The sequence below is a fragment of the Cantharellus anzutake genome, assembly GCF_015039405.1.
Source record: "Cantharellus anzutake strain C23 chromosome Unknown EI90scaffold_9, whole genome shotgun sequence".
NCBI classification, from domain to species: domain Eukaryota; kingdom Fungi; phylum Basidiomycota; class Agaricomycetes; order Cantharellales; family Hydnaceae; genus Cantharellus; species Cantharellus anzutake.
The window spans coordinates 988,357-1,013,136 of NW_024066959.1; the positions used below are offsets into that span (position 1 = coordinate 988,357).

The 24,780-nt window shown below is 47.9% G+C and overlaps 2 protein-coding genes across 2 annotated transcripts; one reads left to right on the plus strand and one right to left on the minus strand.

Moving 5' to 3' along the window:
* Window positions 1-12,418: 12,418 nt before the first annotated feature.
* EI90DRAFT_3118990 (uncharacterized protein) lies at window positions 12,419-12,900 on the plus strand (the record flags this gene model as incomplete). The annotated part of the gene is made up of 2 exons (XM_039063163.1): window positions 12,419-12,775; window positions 12,847-12,900. The coding sequence occupies 2 exons, from the start codon at window positions 12,419-12,421 to the stop codon at window positions 12,898-12,900; spliced, it is 411 nt and encodes a 136-aa protein (XP_038920018.1).
* A 6,377-nt stretch (window positions 12,901-19,277) lies between these two features.
* Window positions 19,278-19,709, minus strand: EI90DRAFT_2909896 (uncharacterized protein; the record flags this gene model as incomplete). Its single annotated transcript, XM_039054379.1, has 1 exon — window positions 19,278-19,709. A coding segment is annotated over one exon (432 nt), but the record flags the coding sequence as incomplete, so codon positions are not given.
* Between the last annotated feature and the right edge of the window lie 5,071 nt (window positions 19,710-24,780).

Sequence of the window (24,780 nt, forward strand, 5' to 3'; positions counted from 1 at the left end):
ATGACTGTGTGGGCCTCCAACCAGTCCTGGATGAGTTGCTCTTCCCACAACTTATTGTTACGCTTGTTCATCCCCCAGTCGATATGGCTACAATCTTGTATTTGGGATACTACTGGATCCGTGTGCCATCAAACTGTGGGAAAGTTCTGGGCAAGCAGCTCGCCCAGAATCTTCCCACGGTTAGTTACGTTTGTCAACCTTGCCTTATATCTCATTTATTATATTCCCTGTAACGCTTAGTTTTACTGACACCGATTAGGTGCTGTGATCATTGGTTGAAGTCCCATGAATAAGCAGTTATGGATACTGGGTGCACTGCAAAAAATGCATGGAAAATGATCATCCATATGTAAATGCCTCGACGGTTTTTTTTTCGGTGGATTGCCCCGAAGGAAATGAGCAAATGAATTAACAGCTGATCAATTCCATAAGCATAACAAGCTCGAAGAATGAATAAACTAAATCAGGCAAGCGTCGTGTGATGTGGTTGCTTATGTTTTTCATTGCTTGTTGCTGCTGATTCTTGTTCCAAAACCATCACTACCGACACTTTCTAAGATAGACGACTTTCATACCTCGGTACTATGCCGGGATTTGCCGAGTGTGGCAGTGCGAGGTCATGAGCGGTCAATATTTCTGGTCAGTGATACTTACTTATCATGAACAGAAATTTGAAGAGATTTGAGTGTGCTAGCAAAGCAGGCAACTCATTCTCAAGCTATTATGCCAAAGGGAACTGAGGGAAAAAGGGAATTGAAGGAACGGAATCTCCCATATAGCTGGGAGCAGATAAGTCCGAAAAAAAAATAGAGTTAGCAAGGGTGAGTTACCCATCCAGCCATGGGAGCATGGCTGTGGCAAAACTCACCCGGCCATGCTGGTACGCTGTTTTCCAACAAAATTTGCTATCAATTTAGGCCATTTGTACTTTTATATTAATATTTACATGCTTTTCTAGTCGAAAATGAATGGACACCCCCTTGGCTAGGTAGCACTATACCTTCTTGGAGTAGTCTCCGAGGTTATTAGGCAGCGCTTTCTGTTCTTTCCTTTTCTACTACACAGACAACTTTCCTTGCATCGATGTACCATTAACCAGGCTGTGCAACACGCCCGGACCCGGACACACCAGGTGATGCCCTACACACCGGACGCTCCTGAGATCTCTTGCGGGGATACCTGGGCGGATATGGCTGTGCATGTAGATGATGTGGCACTCCCCACATTGTTACAGGAATGGGTTCTGGGGAACCCAACCTGAACCGTTCGGCTCACTAATGGAGGTGGCTGCGTAGCCATCAGAGGGAGAGCAGAATGGGATGAGTGTCTGGGAGTACTACCTGTGGGTTGGCCAATGGTAACTTGGCGCTCCTGGGAGCGTACCGGTAGCAAGTATGATGTGGGCTCCTTGAGGGAGCCTCCTGGCTGTCTGCTAATGGGGACTTGGCACTCCTGGGAATGCCGGTAGCGGGTGTGCTGGGAGTGGTCAGCTAGCGGTGACTTGGTGCTCAATGGAGCGTACCTGTTATGGAAATGGAGAATCTTATGGTCTGTGACAGGCAACCAGACCTTGAGGCCCCTTGCTATGGAAATGGGCCTAGACTCCTATAGACCAGGCACACAGGTAAGATATTTCTTACTTCTTCTCACTTCATTCTCTGCCAAACCCCATGCCAAGCTTTCCCACTGGGTTTTGGTGCTGGCTGGGGGATTTGTTGATTTCCAAGGGACTTCCTTTGGCCATTATAACATTTGTATTAGATAGATACAAGTCATATGACATGTATGGTAATTGCCGAGATGTTTTTCTTATTATCGAATACATAACCCACAAACCTTGTACCATGATTGTAACATCCTCACCATTGTGCCACCACTGTAAACTCAACCTGTAACCCTGGAACCATGTCCACCTCCCTATTCATCCTCTCCATGACAAAACCTCAATGAGGAGGGCATTCCCACGCCCAATCTCCTGCTGCCTGCTCCCACCAGTCCACCAGGTGGTTGAGTGGTCACTCCCATCCAACCAGAAGTTCCCTATCAGGAACTGTAACCTATCCCACCTCCTTAGGAGAGGGATATGGTCCAGGCAGCTCCAGGATGCCTGTCATATCCATACAATCCTGACCTCCGCTCCGGGCTCCCGGAACTCCGAACCTGACTTCCAGAGTCCTGCTTCCCTTTTGCCACCTCCTCCTTGCCGATTTCCAAGAAGTTATCCCACCTCCGGCTCCAACACCACCTTCGGTCCGACTCCGGAACATTCCAGGTCCGACCCCAACCTCGACACCTTCCAGACGAGTATGCAACACCTATGCTCCCGACTCCGGACCTCCGCTCCGGAATCCCATTTGCATCTCTGTCTCCGGAACCTCTGGTCTTAGCTCCGACCTCGGACTTTGACCCCACCTCCGCTTATACCCATTGTATTGGTTAGCTCATTCCATTTAATTACGTTTGCCAATATTCCGGAGTTTAACCTCCGAGTTCGGACTTTCCGGACTTACTCCGGACCTTGCAACTATTGCATTGTCCATTTCAATTCCGCTATTCTCCCTCATTCCTATTTGGGCTGCTGCTTCCTTCTATTCAGTCAGCTAGCCATTCCCGACTCCCATCCTCCTTCCTTCCTTCTTGGGCCTTGGCCCTTCATTCCTCCTTTGGGAAACACCATTGAGTCAAACACTTGACCCTCGGTGTTGTTCCTCTTTCCGTCTCCCTTTGTCTCCTTTCGTCTTACCCTTGTTCCTTTTGATTCCGGACCCCTCCTTATATACAATGTACCTAGTAACTTGTAACCTCAGTCCGAAATCGACTTGAATTCCCCCCAAGAGACTTTCCCTCTGCTAGATCCGAAATTAGGGACCCCCAGGACAACCAGCAATGGCACAGCGCTCCGCCTGAGTCGCTGAGGCCGAGGTCCTTCCATGCTAAGTCTCCGATTCCATTCCGGAGTCGTCCGAATCTGCACCATTCTAACAATGCCTGGCCACACACCTGCGGGTCCCACTTGTCATATCCGTGCATACCCGACCCCAACCCGACTTCCGGACCTCCACCCTCTTCACCTCCGGAGTCATAACCTACCGCTGCCGTTCCAATACTCACCCTCGGTCCTGGCAACACACCTCCTCCTTACCTCTCCGACCCTATCTCCGTCCGCTCCGATACTCATCTCGGACCGAACACCGCCCCTCTCGCCACCCTCCTACTACTCCGCTCCCCCTTCACAACACCTCCACCCTCCCGTCATCCTCCTACGCTTCCCCCGTCTGCTCCGATACTCACCTTCAGACCTGACTACTCTCCTTCCCGCCACTCCTTCTCCCTTACCTTTCCCCTCTCTCCTCCCTCTGTTACTCCTCCGCCACCCTTCCGCCAAGTTACGACCTTCCACCGCTGTTCCGTACTTCGCACTCGGACACCGCTCGTACCTTACTCCGAGCCTCCGTCATAGTCCCTACCTCGGACTTTGACTCCACCTCGGTCTTAGTCCATTGCATTGGTGACCTCATACTACGTAAACACCATTGCCAATATCCCTCGGACTTTCAACCCCGCCTCCATAACCTCCGTAACCTCCGCAACCCCCGAGCTTCGCGGACTGCCTTCGGCACTCTCGCCGCTTGTAATGTATCTCTCGCGTTTTCCCATCACCCCTATTTGGACTACTGCTTCTTCCTATTCTAGCCAGTTAGTCATCATCCCCACTTCCCCTCATCCTCCTGCCCCTCTGGGCCTCGCCCTCCCTACCTCCTTTCGGATGTATCACAGGTCCTGCCTTATGACCTTCGGTACCGCTCCGCTTCTTCTACATTATATATATTGGCGCTTGTACATACTCGTTTTGGTTTAGTCCGAAATCGACCTGAAATGCCCCCTAGAGACTTCCTGCTCACCTACTGTGAAATTAAGGACCAAATGGACAAACAGCAATGGCACAGCGCTCCACTTGAGTCGCTGAGGCCAAGGTCCCTCCACGCTAAGTCTCCGATTCCACTCCGGAGTCGTCTGTTCCCGCCCGGTTCTAACACCACTTCCCATGGTCACCCACTACTGTGCACTGGTCCACCAGCCCGTTTTCCCCAACAACTCCCACTACCGGTACGCTCTCGTGAGCGCCAAGTCACTGATAGCCACCAACTGGGTGACTCCCTCTGGGAGTCCCAGTATCCCACACTACCGGTACGCTCCATTGAGCACCAAGTCACCACTAGCCAACCACTCCCAGCACACCCGCTACCAGCATGCTCCCAGGAGCGCCAAGTCCCCGTTAGCAGACAGCCAGGTGGCTCCCTCAATACTTGCTACCGGTATGCTCCCAGGAGCGCCAAGTTACCGTTGGCCAACCCACAGGTTGTACTTCCAGACACTCATCCCATTCCGCTCTCCCTCCGATGGCTATGCAGCCACCTCCATTAGTGAGCTGAACGGTTCAGGTTGGGTTCCCCGGAACCCATTCCTGTAACAGTACCGGTAGTGTGGGATACTGGGACTCCCAAAGGGAGTCACCCAGTTGGTGGCTATCGGTGACTTGGCACTCACAGGAGCATACCGGTAGCAGGAGTTGTTGGGAAAAGCGGGCTGGTGTCAGGGCACACACCCTGACTAGCCCGGACCCGGACCCGCGTCCGGACCCACTTCCACCCGCTGCGCTTCCCACATGCCTGCACGCTCCACGTGCCACATGCTCCGGGCCCGGTTCCTACTCCTTCATGTGACTTCCGGGTATCCCCGGAAGTTTTCCTGATATGGTGGCCACTGTGGGAAGATGAGAAGTTAGCTTCCTTCTCATCTTCTTACCCACAGTAGTTGTGCCCTGGACAGGGCTGGTTACACCACAGGCTGTGGACCATAGGGGAGGGTCATGGGGACCCAGGAGTCGTCCCCTGACAGCTGGTGGACCAGTGCATGGTAGTGGGTGACCATGGGAAGTGGGACCCGTGGGTGCATGGTGTCAGGGGACAGACCCCGGGTCCCCATGACCCCTCTCTCTATAGCCCACAGCCTAATCTGTAACAGCCTAGTCTCAAGGCACAACTACTGTGGGTAAGAAAGTGTATAGAAAGTAGGCTACACTTGCCTACTGTGGGTAAGAAAGTGAGAAGAAGGTTAACTTCTCACTTTCCCACAGTGGCCCCAATATGGCGAAAACTTCTGGGGATACCCGGAAGTCACATGAAGGGAGGATCCGGGGACCGGAGCATGCAGCATGGGAAGCACATGCGGGAAGTGGAGCGGGTCCGGATGCGGGTCCGGGTCCGGGCTAAGTCAGGGTATGTGCCCTGACACGTGGCCAGGCATCCTGGAGCTGCCTGGACCATATCCCTCTCCTAAGGAGGTGGGATAGGCTACGGTTCCTGAAAGGGAACTTCTGGTTGGATGGGAGTGACTGCTCAACCACTGTCAGGGACGGCTCGAGGAAGGTAGAGGTAGCGGCGTAGCGCTCGGCGCTAGTGGCCCAGACGGCGGCAGGGTGGTGAGACCGTATAGTGGGCAGCCCTCGCTCGGGCTTATGTCCCTGTGTGGCTTCTTAGGCTGAAGCGGGAAATGTATTGTTATTAGAGTGGGAAGCTGTCAGGGACCGGTCCGGGGTCGAGAGCGTCCGGGTATATCGCCCGGCGCTGAGGGCCTGGTGGGGTGTGAAGCGGGCGCGTATGGCAACGGGTCCGGCGCAGGCAGATGTCCCTGAAGTGGGAATGGTGAGAAGAAGACTGCTTCTCTGGTTCCCACCCCAGGTATGTTTATATACATGGTGCTCAGGTCACATGAGAGTTGCCACGTCGTCCCCATGCACAGCCCCAGCCACCTGGGTATTTCCATGGTGTCAGGGATCAGCCCCTGACCCCGCTGTCAGGGCACCCAACCACACCCCAGAACCACCTTCCCAGACCTCCCCATCCCTACATACCTCCCACAACTTCAGCCTGCATGTGAGCCCGCGGGAAAAATCACGTGGGTTAAGGCGAGCAACTCGCCTTAACCCATGTGACACCTTTTCCGAGTCGCGGGAACATGCTCGGCTTCTACCCGGAGTCACGTTATGAACTGTACAGTACACTTCCTTTTTATAGTAGCCAAGTGGGGAATAGGGAAACTTACCCTTCTTCTCAACTCAATCCCCGCTTAGGCAAGTTGTAGTTACCCTCTGTAATACATGACAACTCAATCCCCGCTTAGTCCCTTCAGTGAGTTTGAGGAGCTAAGGACAGGGTCTAGCGCCCAACCACCTGGAACACCGCACACACCTAGGCCTGAGGTCGGGCTGTCCCTGATCGAGGACCGAGCCCTGACACATGGGGGATCCCGAAGGGATCCGCTGCAGGCGCGCGTGCTGGGCGTACCTGGGGGTCGTCCGGAGCATCTGGGGCTGGGTGCATCGTGCATGGGTTGCTGTCAGGGCATGCCCTGGCACGCCCCACCCAACGCCCACTCCGCTTCCCCACTCTGCACCGCTTCCTTTCTCCTTTCTTTCTCTCTTACATGGACCACTGTCAGGGACAGCTCCGAAAGCGGCGAGGTCCTGGCGTGCGGGACTCGGTGGGATGAGTAGTGGCTGTGCGTAGCGGCGATCCCGTCGCGGGGTGAGCGTCCCCGACCACTTAGTCTGAAGTGGGAATGTGAGAAGAAGGCTACTTCTTCGGTTCCCACTCCAGCTGTTATTATATACATGCGGTATCAATCACATGGGGTGTGCCACGTCACCCTCGCACACAGCCATGGCTCTCTGGGTGCCTCCACGGGAGATCCCAAGAGGGCTCGCTGTGGGTGCAGGGCTAGTGCAGCGGTGGTGGCACGATATAGGGATGGTAAGATACAGGAGGGGAAATGGGCATGCGTGCCGGTGATACATTGAGCAGCGGGAAAGGTGGTCCATGTAAGAGAGAGAGAGAAAGAAAGAAAGAGGAACAGGAGAAAGGAAGAGGGAGAGGAGGGAGGAGCGGTGCGGAGCGGGGAAGTGGAGCGGGGGTCGGGTGGGGCGTGTCGGGGCATGCCCTGACAACCACCTTTCCTGCTGTTCGATGTACCACCAGCACGCTGAAGGAGAGAACGAAGGAAGGTCAGTTGGGAGGTTCAAACGAGACCACCACCAAGCTGTTCCCTGGTTCTTTAGTTAGGATGGGGAAGTGTACTAGTGTTATTTATTGTAAATATAGTACCAATCCGAGTGTTTTGGCTAATTCTATTTTTATGGGTTAGTTTTAAAGTTCCTGGGAATTGACTTACAGATAAACCGAGCCTTGCGGAGCTGTTTCTTTATTGAAATTTCTTAATTTGTCTAGGTGTAATTCTGTGTAGCGTTGTTTAATTTGGATTTAAACTTGAATTTAATCTTCTACTTGGTGAAGTTTCAAAGATTCTATTCAGTTAATGAATTTGGATTGTGTCTGGAGTGTCCCTTGGGTTTGTTTTATTTTTGTCTTATTTTATTGCTTGTTTTAACGGTAGCAAGATAACTGTTTTGTGTTTACACTTTGAAATCTGGAGTGTTAACCAGCTCTCCTGTTGAAATATCTACTTAATATTTCTCTCCTTAATTGCTGCCTTTTACTACAGTGGCAATCTTAACTGTATATCACTTTTTCGCACTGGAGTGACAACCAGAAATGCTTGAGAAAAATAATACTCTATTTTCTTACTTCTCTCAGGGGGGCAAAAAGTCACAGAAAGGGTCTCCCTTTTATACTCCTTGGGTCGCCTTCCTTTTTCATGCTCTACCATCTATTTACAGGATTTATTTACAGTGTATTTTTCTCAAACTGAATAAAAAATGAAATTTTCACGCTATAGTCCTACTGCGCTTTTGCTGCGCTGAACTGCAGTTCTACTGCGGTCAGACTGCACCTAGAATCCTTATTGTCCTCCCTCGCCTAAGCTATTTTAATGGTTAATTAGAACTTGGCTGCGCTGCATTTGCCGCAGTTACCTATTTCAAATTCCCTATATATACCATTAAATTTGCTATGACTCGATGATTCTGAATTCAAACTTCGCATTACTATGCGTACGGCTGTGCTGAGACCTTCAGCTGATTTATTCCATTTTTATTTAGTGACATTTAGTTAAAATGAGACTGAAATGGTAAATGAGTGAATTATTCAGGTTTAAAACTGAAAGAAAAAGTTGCTAGTAGTCAAGAATTACTCAAACGAATGTGTTATAGCTCTCCACCTCATTAGAATATCGTTCCCTAAAATTCCCGCCATGGTCCGTCGTAGTTTAGTGGTTTTCGTGAATTTCGTTCATATTCCCTGATTCCCCTTTGTATTATCACATCCTAATCCTCCATATGTATTGTTCGTTGTTATAGTGGGTCGTCCTTGAAGATATCATATTTTTATGTATTTTATTTAGGACTCTGGACCTCTTGAAGCTGTTTTCCTGCGCGTTTTCAGGTTTCTAACTTCATGTCCCTATATCTCATTCATTTCTGGATGTTTTCTCACGTTCTTGGTATCATAAATTTTCATTTATTCCCACCTTTCCACTGGTACTAAGGTTGTGTCCTATTTCCTGGTATTCGTTGAGTTAGCAAAAGTTCGTGTGCACATTCGGTAATCATGTGCATCATTCCCATAGTCGTTCGTATGCGGGCGCCGTTTCCGTTTAATTGTTTGGGATTTATGATATGCACGGGTTTTTATTTCTTTCATATGGGCTTCTGTGATTTATTTCAGATTTTTCCCTCATGATCTAAGGTTGTTTTGCACTTTCCGTGCTTTGTTTTGACCGGGCTCTTCCTTATTTGGACGGAAATTGGTCTTCGCGATCTGCCGAAGTGCGGATCTCGGTTCCGACGGCCAGTTCCCTGCGCATCGCCACCCTCACGTGTCATTACACATGATGCGGATTTCTATATTCCCGTCATGGGTATAACTTCACAACGGCTGGACTGTTTGGGCTGAAAATTTGCATAACTATAGTTCCCCATTTTTAATAATTTCCGTGTAAATTTCGTTGTATGTTTTAATTATGGATCCTACGCAAACATCGTCTTTTCTCTGAGCTCGGACTTTTGATGTCGCTATTCCCATTATTGGATATCTCATTAATGCATGATCCTTTTATTATGAAAATTTGGGAGAATTAAGATTACATCCCTTCCTTTTAATGGCTTATCAAGCTTGTCTCGGTCGTTACTGGTTAATTTTCGCGCTTGCCTTTTAGATATTGTCCTTGTTTTGCAGGAGTTTTAGTCATATCTCCGTCGTTTATGGGTAGTTTCCCCTGTAATTACTCTCATTGGGTCCGTTTGGGGGACATCTACATTTCCTATTATAAACACGACTTTGAATTTTGCATTAGTTCCTGAGGAATCCTTGTTCCGTGGTACTTCCATCCTTGGCTACATGTGCGGACGTGGGAAAGTAGTTTCCGTGGAGGTTCTCTGATTGTTTTTATAGTCAAATCTTGGTCAATTGTCCTAATTCTTGTTTTAATATTTGCTATAAATTCCCCCGGAAATTCCGTCTCGTTGATGGTAAGCTTGAAGTATTTTTGCTATTTTTCTTTCTTTCAATTTATCGTGTATAGTCATAATAATTCGTAAAAATTCGTAAATATTCGTCCTTCTGTTTTCTCATATCTACTTGTTGTATGAGGTTTGTGATTTATCTGGCATATTTCCATAATGGGTTTCCATAGCGTGACCGTTATTTCTCCTACAACGTGCGTGAGAGGGGGTGGTAGTTGGTAGGGGTTGTCCTAGTGGGAGTGGGGGCCTGGATGGCGGTGTGCAGGGCTGCATTGCCTGGAAACATCACCATTGGTTATCGAGGAGGGTGGCCTCACATTTCCATTCAGCCCAGGTGGTGGGAATGGGACGGAGGTGGTAAATGCTCTCGTGGAGCCGGGCCTTGATTGCTTGCTTGAAGCAGTCAACTAGCCCAACGTCACCCAGCTGCAAGGCGGGTCCCAATATTTCAAACTCATGGATAACCTTATCCACAGAGTCACTCCCCTGTCAGATGTTCACCAGTTTCTGCCGGGCTGTGGCTTCCCGGTTTGGATCCTGGAACATGGCATCGAGTTCCGTGTTGAACTTGTCCATGGTGAGTGCAGGCGAGCCAGCCATCAGCAATGTGATGGTGTGTTGCATGGCCCATGCTCCTGCAGTCCCTCCCTTCATATAGGAGAGTATGAAGAGGATCTGCAAGAGGGCGCTGGGGAACTTGGCCGTGTGGACGTTGTAGGAGAAATAACGGTCACACTATGGAAACCCATTATGGAAATATGCCAGATAAATCACAAAACCCCATACAACAAGTAGATATGAGAAAATAGAAGGACCTGAATTTTAACGAATTTTGACGAGATTTTACGAATTATTACAACTACATACGATAAAATGGAAGAAAGAAAATTAGCAAAAATACTTCAAGCTTAGCATCAACGAGACGGAATTCTCGGGGGAATTTATAGCAAATATTAAACCAAGAATTAGGACAATCGACCAAGATTTGACTATAAAAACAGCACACATAAGCCCACTGCATTGAATTGGTAAGTTTAGTTTTACTGACAGACGGACACTTCAATCCTATCAGCAAGGACATAGTACCACATTGTTCTCATGTGTTTCCCTCCAATGAGAGACCCAAAGCCAAGCAATCAATTAGCAAGAATGTCCAAAGAAGAGGGGGGGAAAGTTCAGTTGTCCACCCCATGCTTGAAGGTTTCGGATAGTGCATTTGATGTTAATTGCATCGTAGACATTTCTGAGGTGGTGCGCCTTCTGAGCTGTGTAGAGGCAACACTCCCGAGTTGGACCAGGGCAGACCACCCCCAGGGAACCTCCAATTCCACACGCACTCCGCTCGATGGTCATTTCCCTCATCTTGTCCTGAATCGGGGAACCCAGCCGAATCATCAGAGCTAGATTCTCGAGTCCGCCTGCCCGATTCTTCGCCTCGCAACCCTGAGCGCTTGCTGCCTTTGTGCTTGCACCATCCGGACTAACAACTTGTCCATACTTAAGTTCCCAGATATTCTCGCATTGTACAGTGTGTCCCACTTCAGCTTTTCTTCCGCCCATCGGTGGACCATGTCATATCCATACAATCCCGACCTCTGCTCCGGGCTCCCAGAACTCCGAAACTGATTACAGAGCCCTACTTCCCTTCTGCCACCTCCTCCTTGCTGACTTCCAAGAGGTTATCCCACCTCCGGCTCCAACACCACCTTCGGTCCGACTCCAGTCCGGGTCCGACCTCAACCTCGACACCTCCCAGACGAGCACACAACACCTATGCCCCTGACTCCGGACCTCCGCTCCGGAATCCCGTTTCGCATCTCTGTCTCCGGAACCTCCGGTCTTAGCTCCGACCTCGGACTTTGACCCCACCTCTGCTTATACCCATTGTATTGGTTAGCTCATTCCATTTAATTACATTTGCCAATATTCCGGAGTTTAACTTCCGAGTTTGGACTTTCGGACTTATGTCGGACCTTGCAACTATTGCATTGTTCCATTCAATTCCGCTATACTCCCTCATTCCTATTTGGGCTGCTGCTTCCTTTCTATTCAGTCAGCTGGCCATTCCCCACTCCCATCCTCCTTCCTTCCTCCTTGGGCCTTGGCCCTTCATTCCTCCATTGGGAAACACCATTGAGTCAAACCCTTGACCCTCGGTGTTGTCCCTCCTTTCAGCTCCCTTTGTCTCCTTTCGGAGTACCCTCGCTCCTTTTGATTCCGGACCCCTCCTTATATACAATGTACATAGTAACTTGTAACCTCAGTCCGAAATCGACTTGAATTCCCCCAAGAGACTTTCCCTCTGCTAGATCCATAATTAGGGACCCCCAGGACAACCAGCAATGGCACAGTGCTCCACCTGAGTCGCTGAGGCCGAGGTCCTTCCATGCTAAGTCTCCGATTCCACCCTGGAGTCGTCCGAATCCGCACATTCTAACAGACTGAAGATCATCTTAAACTCAAGTTGCGATCCGGGGTTCTCACTGACAACTGTTATGGTTTAGCCGTAACCCCGAATGGACTTGATGGACATCTCACGTGTCGACTTGACGGATGTCTCACATGTCTTCCTCTCACGTGTCTTGCCTATTTCAGTTCTGTCCCAATTCATGTAGCTTTGCGACTACCTGTATGACTCAGATGTCTCTCTTGTTTCATCTCGCATGTGTTAGCCTGTTTTCATGTATATAAGGAGTTGACCAGTGAAGACGGATTCTTCAACTGGTCAACACAGGTTGCCAACCTGAATTGACTTCTTGTGATCTTGTGACTTGTGTGGCTCGTGATCTTCTTGCTCATGACCTTGCTTCTCATGATCTCACAACTCTCGCTCCGTTCCGCTCCATTCTCACGCTCTTAGCACCGAGAGGTTTGTGACAGTTTGACCAGTTCCAAAACACACAACTTCCGGAACAGGTTATGTCTTTCTCGGATCAAATTATGTCTGCAAGCTCTACTCCTGGTCCTAGCAATCAAGACCCTACTGTGCTCAATTTGGAAGTCTTGCTGAACTTGTTACAGCAGCAGATGGTTCAGCATCAGGATCTGATGACTGCAATCCAGGCACAGCAACAAGATCAACAGACTTTGATGAACATGGTTCAGATGCAACTTCAGAATGTAATGCCTGCTCCAGCTCCTGTCCCTGTGGTGGTGACGACTTCTAATCCTACCATCAAGTTCCCCAATCCTACAGCTTTTACTGGCAAACCTTCTGGTGTTCGTGTCACGGCCATGCATTCCAGCCCATTAGCTGCCCATCCCGATGCCGCCCGAGCCCATTCCCACTACACAAGTGTGAGCGCGAGCCCTGACCTCAGCCCTATCCTCCATGAGGACTCCCTGCTCACTCCCCCACTTGCCCCTAGGCTCCCCTGCACCTGGCTGACTCCCCCACTGCCACACCAACCTTCCCGCCCTGAGTCCGCCTCCGGCACCATGCCCAGCGTGACTCCTCTACCCCACCCACTTGGCCCCTACAGGGCCGCTACCATTCCTGTGCCCGACTCCGGCCCAACTCCGAGTCCAGCGCTGCTACGATACCATCGCTGCTATCGTGGCCCTACGCTCCTTCCTTTATTTATCTGTTATTGTTTGTTTTGACCCTCAGTCATTGCCGGCCACTGTGTGGCCAACCCACTCTTTTGCTTCCGGACCCTTCGGCCTTCAGCCTGGGTCCGCTTCCATTCATTCTTTCTCCCTATATATATCCTGTATGTTACTTTATTGTACCTTAGCTCTAATATCGGTTTGACCACGACTCCCCAAGTCCTGACCCCAGCAAGGCAACCCCAGTGAGTCTGAAATGAGGGCCAAGAGACAGCTAGGGGGCACAGCGCTCCTTTAGAGTCGCTGAGGCCAAATGCCCTACCCTTGGGCCTTGTTTGCGGCATCATGGCCATCATGGCCTATAGCGGCCCACAACGGCAACCCTCGGTGCCGACCCCGGACCAGTGTCTAACAGTTCGCTCCTACATCACCGAAATCGAGTCCTGCTTCACACTTTATCCGAACCAGTTCAATACCAATTACACTAAAACTATGTATTTTGGCACTTGGCTCAAGAATGAGACTGCAATGAAATGGTTTATGGGAGTTACTCGCACTGATGCTACGTTGTTGAGCAATTTTACGCATCTCAAAGAGGCTTTTGAGAAGCACTTTGGAGATGTGGATTATGTCAAGACCACTCATCGCAAACTTCGAGCTCTCAAGCATACTACTATTGGAAAGGCTGCCGATTACGCTGCTGAGTTCAAGCACATCAAAGTTGACTGCCAGCATTCCGATCATGACTATAGGTCGATTTACTTTGATGGACTACACAACACAATCCAGGCTTACTTGATCATTAACGTGCCTGACAATTTGGACGTATTGATGGCTAAGTCAATTGAGATTGATCTGCATCTGTCTAAGATGATTGCCCGAAAGGAGATGATACCTGCTACTCAGACTCTCATGGAATCTGCTCTCCCATCTCTTCTTGGCTTGGCTTTGGATGGTCCTAGCCCAATGGAGATCGACATTGTCAGGACGAGTTCTAGGATTGCTACAAGTGGATCTAGGTTCGCCTCAGGCTCTAGTAACAATCCTCAGGGTACTCATCACCCTCGACTCAGTCAGGATGAAAAGGACCATCATTGCCGTGAAAATCTTTGTCTCTATTGTGGACAGCCAAACCATCTTGCTGCCAACTGTCTCAAGAAATCTTCGGGTCAGTCAGTGAATCGTCCCACTGCCACCATTGCCGCAACTTTGAGCTCGATTCCGAGCACCGAGCCTGTCTTGGATGATTCCGAGTCGGGAAAAGTTCCCCCTCAGATGTGAGAGCCCATACATCTGAGGATGCTCCCAGGGCATATCCTTGACACATTCGTTTTTTGAACAGCTCTTGGATGCCTATGGGGACTGCTCCTTCTTACAATGCCCATTCAAGTTCTGAATCGCTAGTATCGCAACACTTGCTATGTAACGCTATAGTCTGAGTACGAATATGAAAGCATTTGTTATGCGAACTATGATCGACAGTGGCTCGCAGTCCTCGTTAGTATCCGAAGATTTCGTTGAAAAACATCAGTTAAAACGTGCCACATTGAATCCTGCTATTCCCATCTGGGGCTTGGACGGAAAACCTCTATCCAATGGCTCCATATCTAAGTTGTGACTCTCAATGTTAAGATTGGGAATCATTTGGAATTCAAGTCATTTGGCATCGTAAAGATGCCTTGGGATCTTCTGTTTGGTGTTGATTGGCTTCGGAGGCATACTGTATGCACATGACCAACTACCTGTCATGTGTCATGCTGGCCTCGCAGTCCGGCCAATTTGACCATCATGTCACACGTCACGCTGGGCAAAAGGTTGAGTGACCGGTGTCATGCAACACATCGCTGGTGGCACAGTGGCTGTGCAAATGTATTTTTCGGGTACATATTTAGGTTAGAAATGAAAAATTGCCAATTCCTCATCCAAATTGCGTGCCCGTCTGACTCACATTCCATGGCCAAGGTCACAGCTCTGAAGGTTAGATGTAGGAGGTACTACAGTGGTCCCATCAAGAGTATCGGACTCAGCTTCTTCAGCACAAGTCCATGCAGTTTGTAAGCCACTGTTGACTTCTTCAACCCCATCGGGCACATGACCAGCCACGGATTCAAACACCTCCTCCACTGTCACATCAGCATCATCTTCCAGGGTATCTGTGAACCCCTCCTCATGTATGACAGGACCAGAACATGGGTGGATGCCGCTGTCGTCATGGGGTCACTTTCGTGGTGCTGTGATCGCTCTTGCAAGATCAGGAATGGTTTGGTGAAGCTCATCAAGAACTTGGCATAGTGGGTGGCTCGATAGGCTGGGGTGGGATAGGTTAAAGTTGCCTGAACGGCATAGCTCAAAGGCCTAGGTATAGTTAGCATTGTCATGTAGAAGCATCAATTTGTTCTAACTTACTTTCTGAATTCTGTCCTGTTGATTTATAGCATGGAACGTATGAACCAACATCTCGGGGACACGGTCCCTTAGTATGCCAAGTCTGGTATCGAGTTTTATATCACTTGAGTGGATCCCATTTTTCAACTGCGAGAAAACCTCCTTTATGGCTGCAGATTGCTGACACTGTTTCACAGCTTGTTTCAATGGATGCTGGATACCCACATCGCAGGGCTGCCAGAGACCTGTACAACTGCCAGGAACATAATCAAGTATTATCCAAGGATAGTTATCGTAAATCCAGACACGAAACTCGAGGGATGCATGAACCGGCCACACATCCAGTTGCCACACACTCTTGCAGTGGATCGAGAGAAAGCTGTGACTTTTTAGCGTTGAAATAAGGGACCAGGATGTGTGTTACAAATGACTTCATAGTCATGATGTTTGCCCAGTATGTGTCACTTCCAGAGACCTTGAAGATGAAGCCAAGTCTCATTGCTTCCTCATAACTTGGGACACTCTTTGATGGCAAACTTGTGGAGGTCTTGCCACGGAAGATGGCCTGGAATGGAAGGAGAACTCCACTAGCAGAGATTGCGACATTAAGAGTGAACGCACTGAAGGAGCGGAGCTGGATCACCTTATGTAACCAGTTTCCTATGTCCAATAACAATATTAGAGTTTGTGCTGATTTGCATACTGACCGTGTTTTGGTTGCCAAATATATAATTGTTCACTGTCTAAACAACAATAAACACCCCCCAACGATCTCACCTGACGTATAGATCGTCTATGGATAAAATTCTATATTGACTTTACTATGATTTCTAGTCAATATTACACCTAGATATACCACTTTTCAGTAGGACGTGATTTTCCTGATAATTTACTGAAGGAAAACTACTAATAAAATAATTCCGCAATAAATGTTACTCAATACAGGAGTGACCAAACTGCTCTTTCTATCGCTTAGAGTGCGTGCTAGTTATCTAGCAGGTTCAGGATCGCTCACTTTTCTCCTGTGGTGTGATAACCAAGTATTGCTGAGAGATTATTCAATTAAGAAGTCCCTCCACCAAATTCTCACTAATTCTCACTATGACACTTTTGTTCAGCTGTGTCTAACTGACCCTAACTCATGCTTAGAGTGATGTGTTAGTTTTATATTAGCTAACAACTAATATTTGCTTTTATCTTTTGGAGCAAATGAACCAACCACTGGTGAGGAGAATTAAACTTATATTTCTACCTGAGGTTTGAGAGGGGGCCGAAGCGGTGGCCTTTTATGCTTTTCAGAGGCCTCTATACTCCCACGCCTCGCACTAGTTACATGTGCTACATTTGTATTATAGATAGTTCTAGAATGATATAGGGGCTTGGGCTGTGTAAGCTTAATAATGGACTTAGGACATGACTCAGCAATAAGTAATTCAGTTATTTGTCTTATGGGCCGATCTTAGCAGAGTCTTGTAGCGCTAAAGCTATGCTCTACACCGCCTTAATTACGAACGGTTATCTTTAGAAATGACTCAGCTATAAAGGAACTTTCTAGACTGTTCTCTAATTCACCCCTTTTTGTGAAGCTGCATCATTACCAATGTTCTAGAGCTTTCCCAATTAATTAACTGATCCGCGGACTTCTGAATCACTTTATGCTTATGATCCGAGATCCAGATCATCAATCATTCCTTTGTTCCGATTTATTTGAGCTTAAAATCAAAAAGTTTTGATGAATCATGGGAAAATATACAAGATCCATCTTTTTAGCATTTTCTCCTCTTCTGATGCGATCAAAAACTGTCCGCCCGCGCCGGGGAATACTCTGTCATATGGTATTTGATCCGCCAGACTTCCGGGCGCCAATATATTTCCCTTGAGTCACATTACTTTTTATAAGAATTAGCAAATAAATATATATGAATTATAAGGTGTTTCGCCGTTTGAGCGATATCTCCGTCAGTTTTGAAGCTTTTAGAATGAAACAAAACCGTGGATAAAGTTTAGAAACAGTCCTTTCAGATGGTAAAAAGATTACAGTCAAAAGTCTACTGGCTCCCGAGATATTCACATTTCTTTCCCAATGTTCCTTCTTATTCTGCCATCTATGTGCTATTTTCTTGTTGTAGGGATATATTCTTTGAATATTACACCTATGCCAGGTTCTAGGCATGCTTGTAGTAGATTAAATCTCATGCTACATGGGTGTGGATAATTTATAATGATCTTCTGATGTCTGTCCAGTCTCATAAAGATCATGAGATCTGTTAAACATCTGAACTTGTCACCTGGTTGTTGACTATTCTGATAGATCATTGTTTCATTCTTTGAATATTATTTCTCCTACAGCGCACTTTTCATCATGGCCAACAGCAGAGACCTGGTGTGATCCCTTCTGTTCATATGTGGATGCTGAGTTCTGTTGATAGATGACTTGCATCTGATCTGAATTCATCAGAGACTGCTGGGGATTGCATAATGGTGGATAGAGTAAGCTTGACGAAGCAATGAAGCGTGAATTTTCTCATCAGCATCGGCAGGTATTTTTTGTGTGGCGCATGTCACATGTTGCAAGGTCCAATTCATTTCCCCTCAGAGAAACTTTCGAACCCAAGACATGCTTGCTGCAAACACACTCCCATCTTTGTTGACAACAGTTCTTAGGATGGTAGGTTGGGTGTGTTGAATTTGGGTGATGATGATGCCTCAGATTTGGTGAGCATCTAATGCAGCACCAGTCTGTCAAATGCTCAGTAGCGTCTGTTTAATTGTGGCAATAGTGTCTGGGTAGGACACCTGTCCCAATCATCTCTTAAGCTTTCAGGATAGCTCCAACCATTCTTGACTCACCAATATCCCTTGCTGTGTAACCTTTCCTCCCAGACAGTTCTCTTTCACAACCTTTGCCAATGTTTCCTCAGACCAGCATGGATGTGTCCCAGTACAGTCAATCCACTTGCAAACAACATCTGCATGCAACAAGCGAAAGAGCTTTGGGCTCCTTGTTTGGCACCCCTTCACTATTTCAGTGGGACTCATGTTCCAGTCAATAGTTGCCACCACTTCGGTTATTATTGTCCAGAAAACAGGTTGGAACCAGTTTGTTGCCTTAGCAAATCGGTGCACCCTCTGCCTAGGAGGCCGGACCACATTATTTGGGTGGTGAGTGATTTTTTGCTGTTTTTGTTCCCTCAACCATTGCTCAATGCAACGCTTCAGCCTTGATATCTCTGCAATTTGGGCTGAGTGTCTTGAAATGCTGGTACTTCGGTCCACATTAAGCAAGTGCTAGAAATTATCAGCAGCCATCACAATCCTGGTGAATCAACATCACCTTTTTCTTCATGTTGTTACTGGCCACTGCCAAGCTTGCTCGGTGACACTGCTGTCTTTCCCGGGCCAATGCTTGACTTCTCTCCAACTTCACTTCTGCTGCTAGCTCTTTGGCTGCCCTCACTTCTTGATATCTCTCGGCAATTTTCTCAAATTCAACCAGTGATTGCTTCTTAAATTCCTCGTGGCTGGTTCGGCTGAAGAACTGGAGCAACCCATGCCCCTCATCCCCTGTTGGGACCATGAGGTCCAATTTTGTTCTCTTCCTTTTTGATTCCCTGACATCAGAATTTTGCAGGGATCCTGTCGAGGTGTTATTTTCCTGGGCTACTGTTATTAGTTCCCGAGTTTCCGCCACTGGGACAGCCACCAATGATGAGAATGCCATTGGTGCCGGCTCTGCTGTTGCTTGAGCCAACATTGTTGCTGCTGAGGTTGGTACTACTGGGGCAACTGTCATTTCCAGGGTGGTTGCTTTGGGGATAGGTGCACTCTAGTCACAGGCTGGTGAGGTTCCGTTCCATTCTCTTGGCTATGTGTGTTCACTTACATGTGTAGCATGGTGGTTAAGGATTGATGTCAGCAATCTAATGTGCAACATTGCAGTATCGATGCAGTCACAGAGTGAGTATTTAGTCGGGTTGAGATGATGCATCAGTGCATTGAGGGCGAAGAAGCCGCATGAAGAGAGGTCATTTTGGTAAGCAATAGGCAGCCATGCGATCCAGAATGGAGACACTGATTTGTTCAATTCCAAGTATGATGCATCAAGCCACCACTGAAGGGCACAAATTGCTTCAGTGGCTGGAACTGATGTCTTGTCATCTCTGGTTGGTGCACGTAAGGAATCTGCAAGGTAAATGGTTGATTCCGTGGGGGAGATGAGGAATGCAACCCAGTGGTTATTGTTAACATGCGTAATTCCACCAAACTGAGTCACAGATCCAGATGACAGCTCAGAGCCAAATTGATGGAGATTTTTGCAGTATGATCATGCCAATACCTTTCAAGGCCATTTCCATCTGGTTGTGTGAAACACCCAGTCAGGTACTGAACATCAATGGGGCTCAAGAGCCTAGCGCTTATTCCACTTGCCATCAAGTCCCTTTCCAGAAGTTCGATGTGATATGAGATATTGGTAGTCACAAGACAGGATAAAGTGAGGTGCCGTAGCAGTCCCCCAATAGAACTCAAAATTGATTTTGAGAACCCAAGGACTTTTGTGTTCCACTCACACAATAGCAGCTGCTTTTGGGCTCACTTTATAGCAGTGCGGTGAGTAGGGTAATTGCTTGCCAATTCCTCGACTTGTCCTTCTGACTCTTTCCACATTTTCTGGACATTCCTGACCTGAAACAGGACTTCCCAGATTCGGAGGATGCAGATTGGGACATAATGGATGCCAATCTTGACTGAACAAGGAGGGTTGTTGTGGTCAGGATCATACTCAGAGATAAGTTTCTTTATGGTGGGGAGGGATGGACTGGGGATGTTGCGGAGGTCGCTTTTGGCTAACTCTGTGATGGAGGGTGGGTGATGACTGAGACATGTGGATATTGTTTGTAAATTTGTCTGGATAGTTGGGAGCTTAAACCGGAGAAATTCAGCAACACACAGGGTTCCCTCAGGAAAGTATGGCCCGATAAGAGCACTTGGGATGTCACTATACAAGATGGGCTCATCTGTGCAAGAGCAAAAGCATCCATAAGTGAATTCCCAGCTCAAAGAAAATTTTTGCGAAGATGGCAAGCATATTTTCAAATTAATTACATTAAAGCTAAATGTGACCACTGGCACACTGCTTCCTATCTGAGTCACGCCCCCAATGGGTTGGGTGTCACACATCAAAATGAGGTGCCGGTTCATCATTTTGTGTCACGCTTGGGACCCTGCCGGTTGTTGGTCATGCACGTACAGTAATCCTGATATAAATTGGAGTAGCAGCTCCATCCGGTTTGCTTGCTGCAATTCTGACCACTCACATGCCATTTGGTCAAAATCAGGAAATGTTGGTCCTATTGACATTGCAATGCTTTCAGCTTGTGATTTCTTTAGAATCAACGATGTTTCTCAATTTGGCCTTCTTGCTTATGATCCAACTCCAGTCTCAGTCCTTGGTGCTACAACCATGCCTTTGGGTTCAAAGGACATTCCCCAGCCCTCAGATGTTCCCATTGCATCTAAGGTCCCAGCTAAATATCACAAATTCCTGAAAGTCTTTGTCAACAAAGAAGCCACAGAGCTTCCTCCCCATCGTCCTCATGATATAGGAATCGAGTTGGAAGAAGGGAAAGTTCTGCCCTTCGGACCAATTTACTCATTGACGGACAAGGAGAGGGAAGTTTTACGGGCTTATCTAGCTGACAATCTAGCGAAAGTGTCATATCCCGGAATCCCGACCCCGTGCACTCCCACCACATCACACCTTCCTAACAACTTCACCATCCCCTACACCTTGCCTCCCCACTCTCCAAGTCACCTTCCCTCCTGACTGTCTCAGCTCCGGTCTGGTTGCGGCACACCGAACCTTGGCCACTCCCATCCCGGAACCTCGGTCCCGAGTCGGAACATTCGGAGATCCCGGATTTGCTCCGATATCCTGATGGACCTCCGACATCCTGTGACATGCCCTTAAACCCTTCCTCCACCCATTTCATTTATTTGAGTCACCCAACATCCTTCGGATACGCAACTCCGCTTTCGGAGCTACCCGCATCCTTCGGTGATCTCCCTCACGTTATCACTTATTAGTCATCTCCCATTCTTAGCACGACTACCTTCTTACTACCATTCAGTCGGCTAACCCCCTTTATCCATTTGTCTTCCCCATTCATTTTCCGGCCTCCAACTCCGCCCTCCTTGGCCCGACACCTCGGTTCCCCGTTTTAGATATCGTTCGGAACCTTTCGGTACCTTTCGGTGTTTTCCCCATCTTGTCATTTCGGGCTTTGATTAAAGTCCTCCCCATCCTCCTTTATAAATACACGTAGATTAGAACCTGTAGTTCCTTAGTTCTAATCTCAACTAAAATGCCACCCAAAGTCCCTCTGAGTGATTCCTGTCCCTGTTCTACAAGACACCTCAGACATAAGAAATACAAGGACTAACTGAGACGTAACGGAGGCACAGCGCTCCCTCCGAGTCGCTGAGGCCGCATCCTTCTTAGAGCCTCTTGTACCATCCAGCAGAACCGGGCTCCCTGAGAAGCTTCGGTTCACTACCGGAGCCCTCGGACCCCCCTCTAGTTGAGCCCCGCCTGCATTCGGACTCACGCATTTACCCCTCTTCCACAACCTCCGGGGTTTTTAACAGAAAGGGTTTATCCAGCCCTCCACCTCCTCTGCTGCCTCGCCAATTTTGTTTGTGAAGAAAGCAAACAGATCGCTAAGGTTATGTGTGGATTATCGGGGTTTGAATGCGATTACGAAATGGAATCGCTATCCACTGCCGCTTGTCAACGACCTTTTGGAGGCAATCCGTGGTTGCAAAGTATTCACCAAGACCGACCTGAAATCTGCATTCAATCTGCTTCGAGTCACTGCCAGGGATGAGTGGACAACCGCATTTAGGACAAATGAAGGGCTGTTCAAGTATTTGGTCATGCCTTTTGGTCTCACAAATGCTCCCGCAGCATTTCAGAGTTTTATCCAATGGGTTTTACACAAATATCTGGGAATCTTTTGCATGGTCTATCTTGACGACATCTTGATCTTCTCACAGTCCCAGGAGGAACATGATCAGCATGTTTTAAAAGTGTTACGGGCCCTTAGTGAACATGGGCTGCTTGCCTCAGTGGACAAATGCAAGTTTGACAAGGATGCGTTAGAATATCTGGGATTTATTATTGGACGAGAAGGCATTTCCATGCATCTGAAGAAGCTCGAGACAATTATTTCTTGGCCAGTACCGAAGTCAACGAAGGAAGTGCAATCTTTCCTTGGTTTTGCAAATTTTTATCATCAGTTTATATCCCATTATTCCAAAATCGCATCTCCCCTCATTGAGGTCACCAAGGAGGGTCCTCTTGAAAGGTTTCCGCTCAAGGGAGATGCATCGGAAGCATTTAATAGTCTGAAGAGAGCATTCACAACGACACCTGTCCTTGCCCATCACAATCCTAGCCTTCCTATCTTCCTGTTCACTGATGCATTGGATTTCACGATTTCAGGGATCCCCCACCAGCCGGATGAATCAGGGAACCTACACCCATTAGCATATTTTTCAAAGAAATTATCTGAATCCGAGATCAACTACAGCATCCATGATAAGGAAATGTTGGGGATTATGGAATCATTCCGGGAGTTTAGGCCATGGTTGTCTGGAACAACTATCCCAATATCTGGCATTTCGGACCACAAGAATCTGGAGTATTTTATGACTTCACAACGTCTGAATCGCCGGCAAGCTAGATGGACTTTGGAATTGGCTGAGTACAACTTCAAATTGTCCTACACTCCAGGTGCAAAGAATCCTGCCGATCCTCCATCTTGACGACCAGACTTCGTAGTGGGTGATGGAGATGTTCTGAAGGACTAATATGTGCAGAGGTTGTTATCTCCCTACCACACGGAGAGATTGTGGTCCAGCGATGCGGCATCCATTTCTGCTGCAGTCTCGAATCACATGGTCACATCAATCCAAACTATTCAATCATACTTGTCCAACGAAGAATTTAAGGAAGCTCTTTCCAGGGACGAGACCTGGAAGGATGCTTCTAGGTTGGATAAGGATAATTGGAAAGTGATCGACAGGGTTGTTTTGTATCAGGATAAAATCTACATTCCACCTGATTTGCATCTGATTATCATATCCGAACACCATGATAGTCCCCTAGCAGGGCATTTGGGCCTGGCAAAGACTACAGTCATTCACCCCCCAATGGTGCAGATTTCACTAATCCGGGCCTCAGTGTAACGAAGTTCCATGAAAAAAATTGATAAATTTGAATAACATGAAGAACATAAATATGAATCAGTGGCCGGCAATATTTTGAGTGGAGTCCTGTCATGAAGTGAGTACGGGAGTATGAAATGGGTGCTTTCACCCCTCAGTGGTATCCTGTGACAGAGTGTGACAGTGCATTTGCATGCTCATGTTGGACCCCTGCTGACCCCATCAGCCACTTGTTCAGCACACCCTGGCACCTCCGGCATTGCAGGGGGCTTGTTCTGCTGGAGCTGTGGATAATTCTGAGCCATCCAACCCCTCATTCAGATTTCCGATGGCTTTGCTGGCACTCTTTGTTTGAGCACAACTGTGAGGCCCCAGCCCATGTCTATATTCCGCCCACAACATCAGTTGATGTTGTGTTGTCTAATAATTATGTCGCAACGCTAATTTAGCGTCGTGGAAGCTTCTCTATTTATTTGTGCCGAGAATGCATTAGATTGTATATAAACCCTCGGGGTAGCTGTAAAAGGCGGATCAGCCTTTACTTCTACCCCGTTAATATACAGCAAATCAAAGCGTATAATCAGACGGACAACTGAGGCCTGAGGCGAATGGGGGAACAGAACGTTACCATCCCCAAAATAGTAAGATACCTTTCACTTTTATATGCTCTATTCTCTTTTCCATTCTCGGCACCGCGTTACCAGCGCCGAAACCCCATTTGGCAACATGCATGTCGTCGGCCCCTGACAACGCGCAACTTCGATCAAGTTCTCACGCTGTAACGGGTCTATCGCCTAGACTTGAGACAGAGAGAAGGGGGAGGGTGGTAGTGTGTGCGGGTGTGGTTCGTGGAGCCGGGTTTTGGTCCTGGGGCACTACTGAGTCTGCAAAAACCTCAAACAAACACTCACCTACATCTCTCTTGGACGTCAAGGCTGAGTATTATGATGAGAGGGGTCTTAGACATGAGCAACAATCTCAAGGGGGGTGTTAGGGTCATGGATGGCACCTCTGCCACTTGGATGCAACTTCTGCTTGTCCCTTCACAGGTCTATTCAGTACTAACTTGTTATGTACAAGCTGTTATCTAGTTTATATATGTTTGAAATGGAATGAATGGCATGGGGGAATGTAAATGGGCT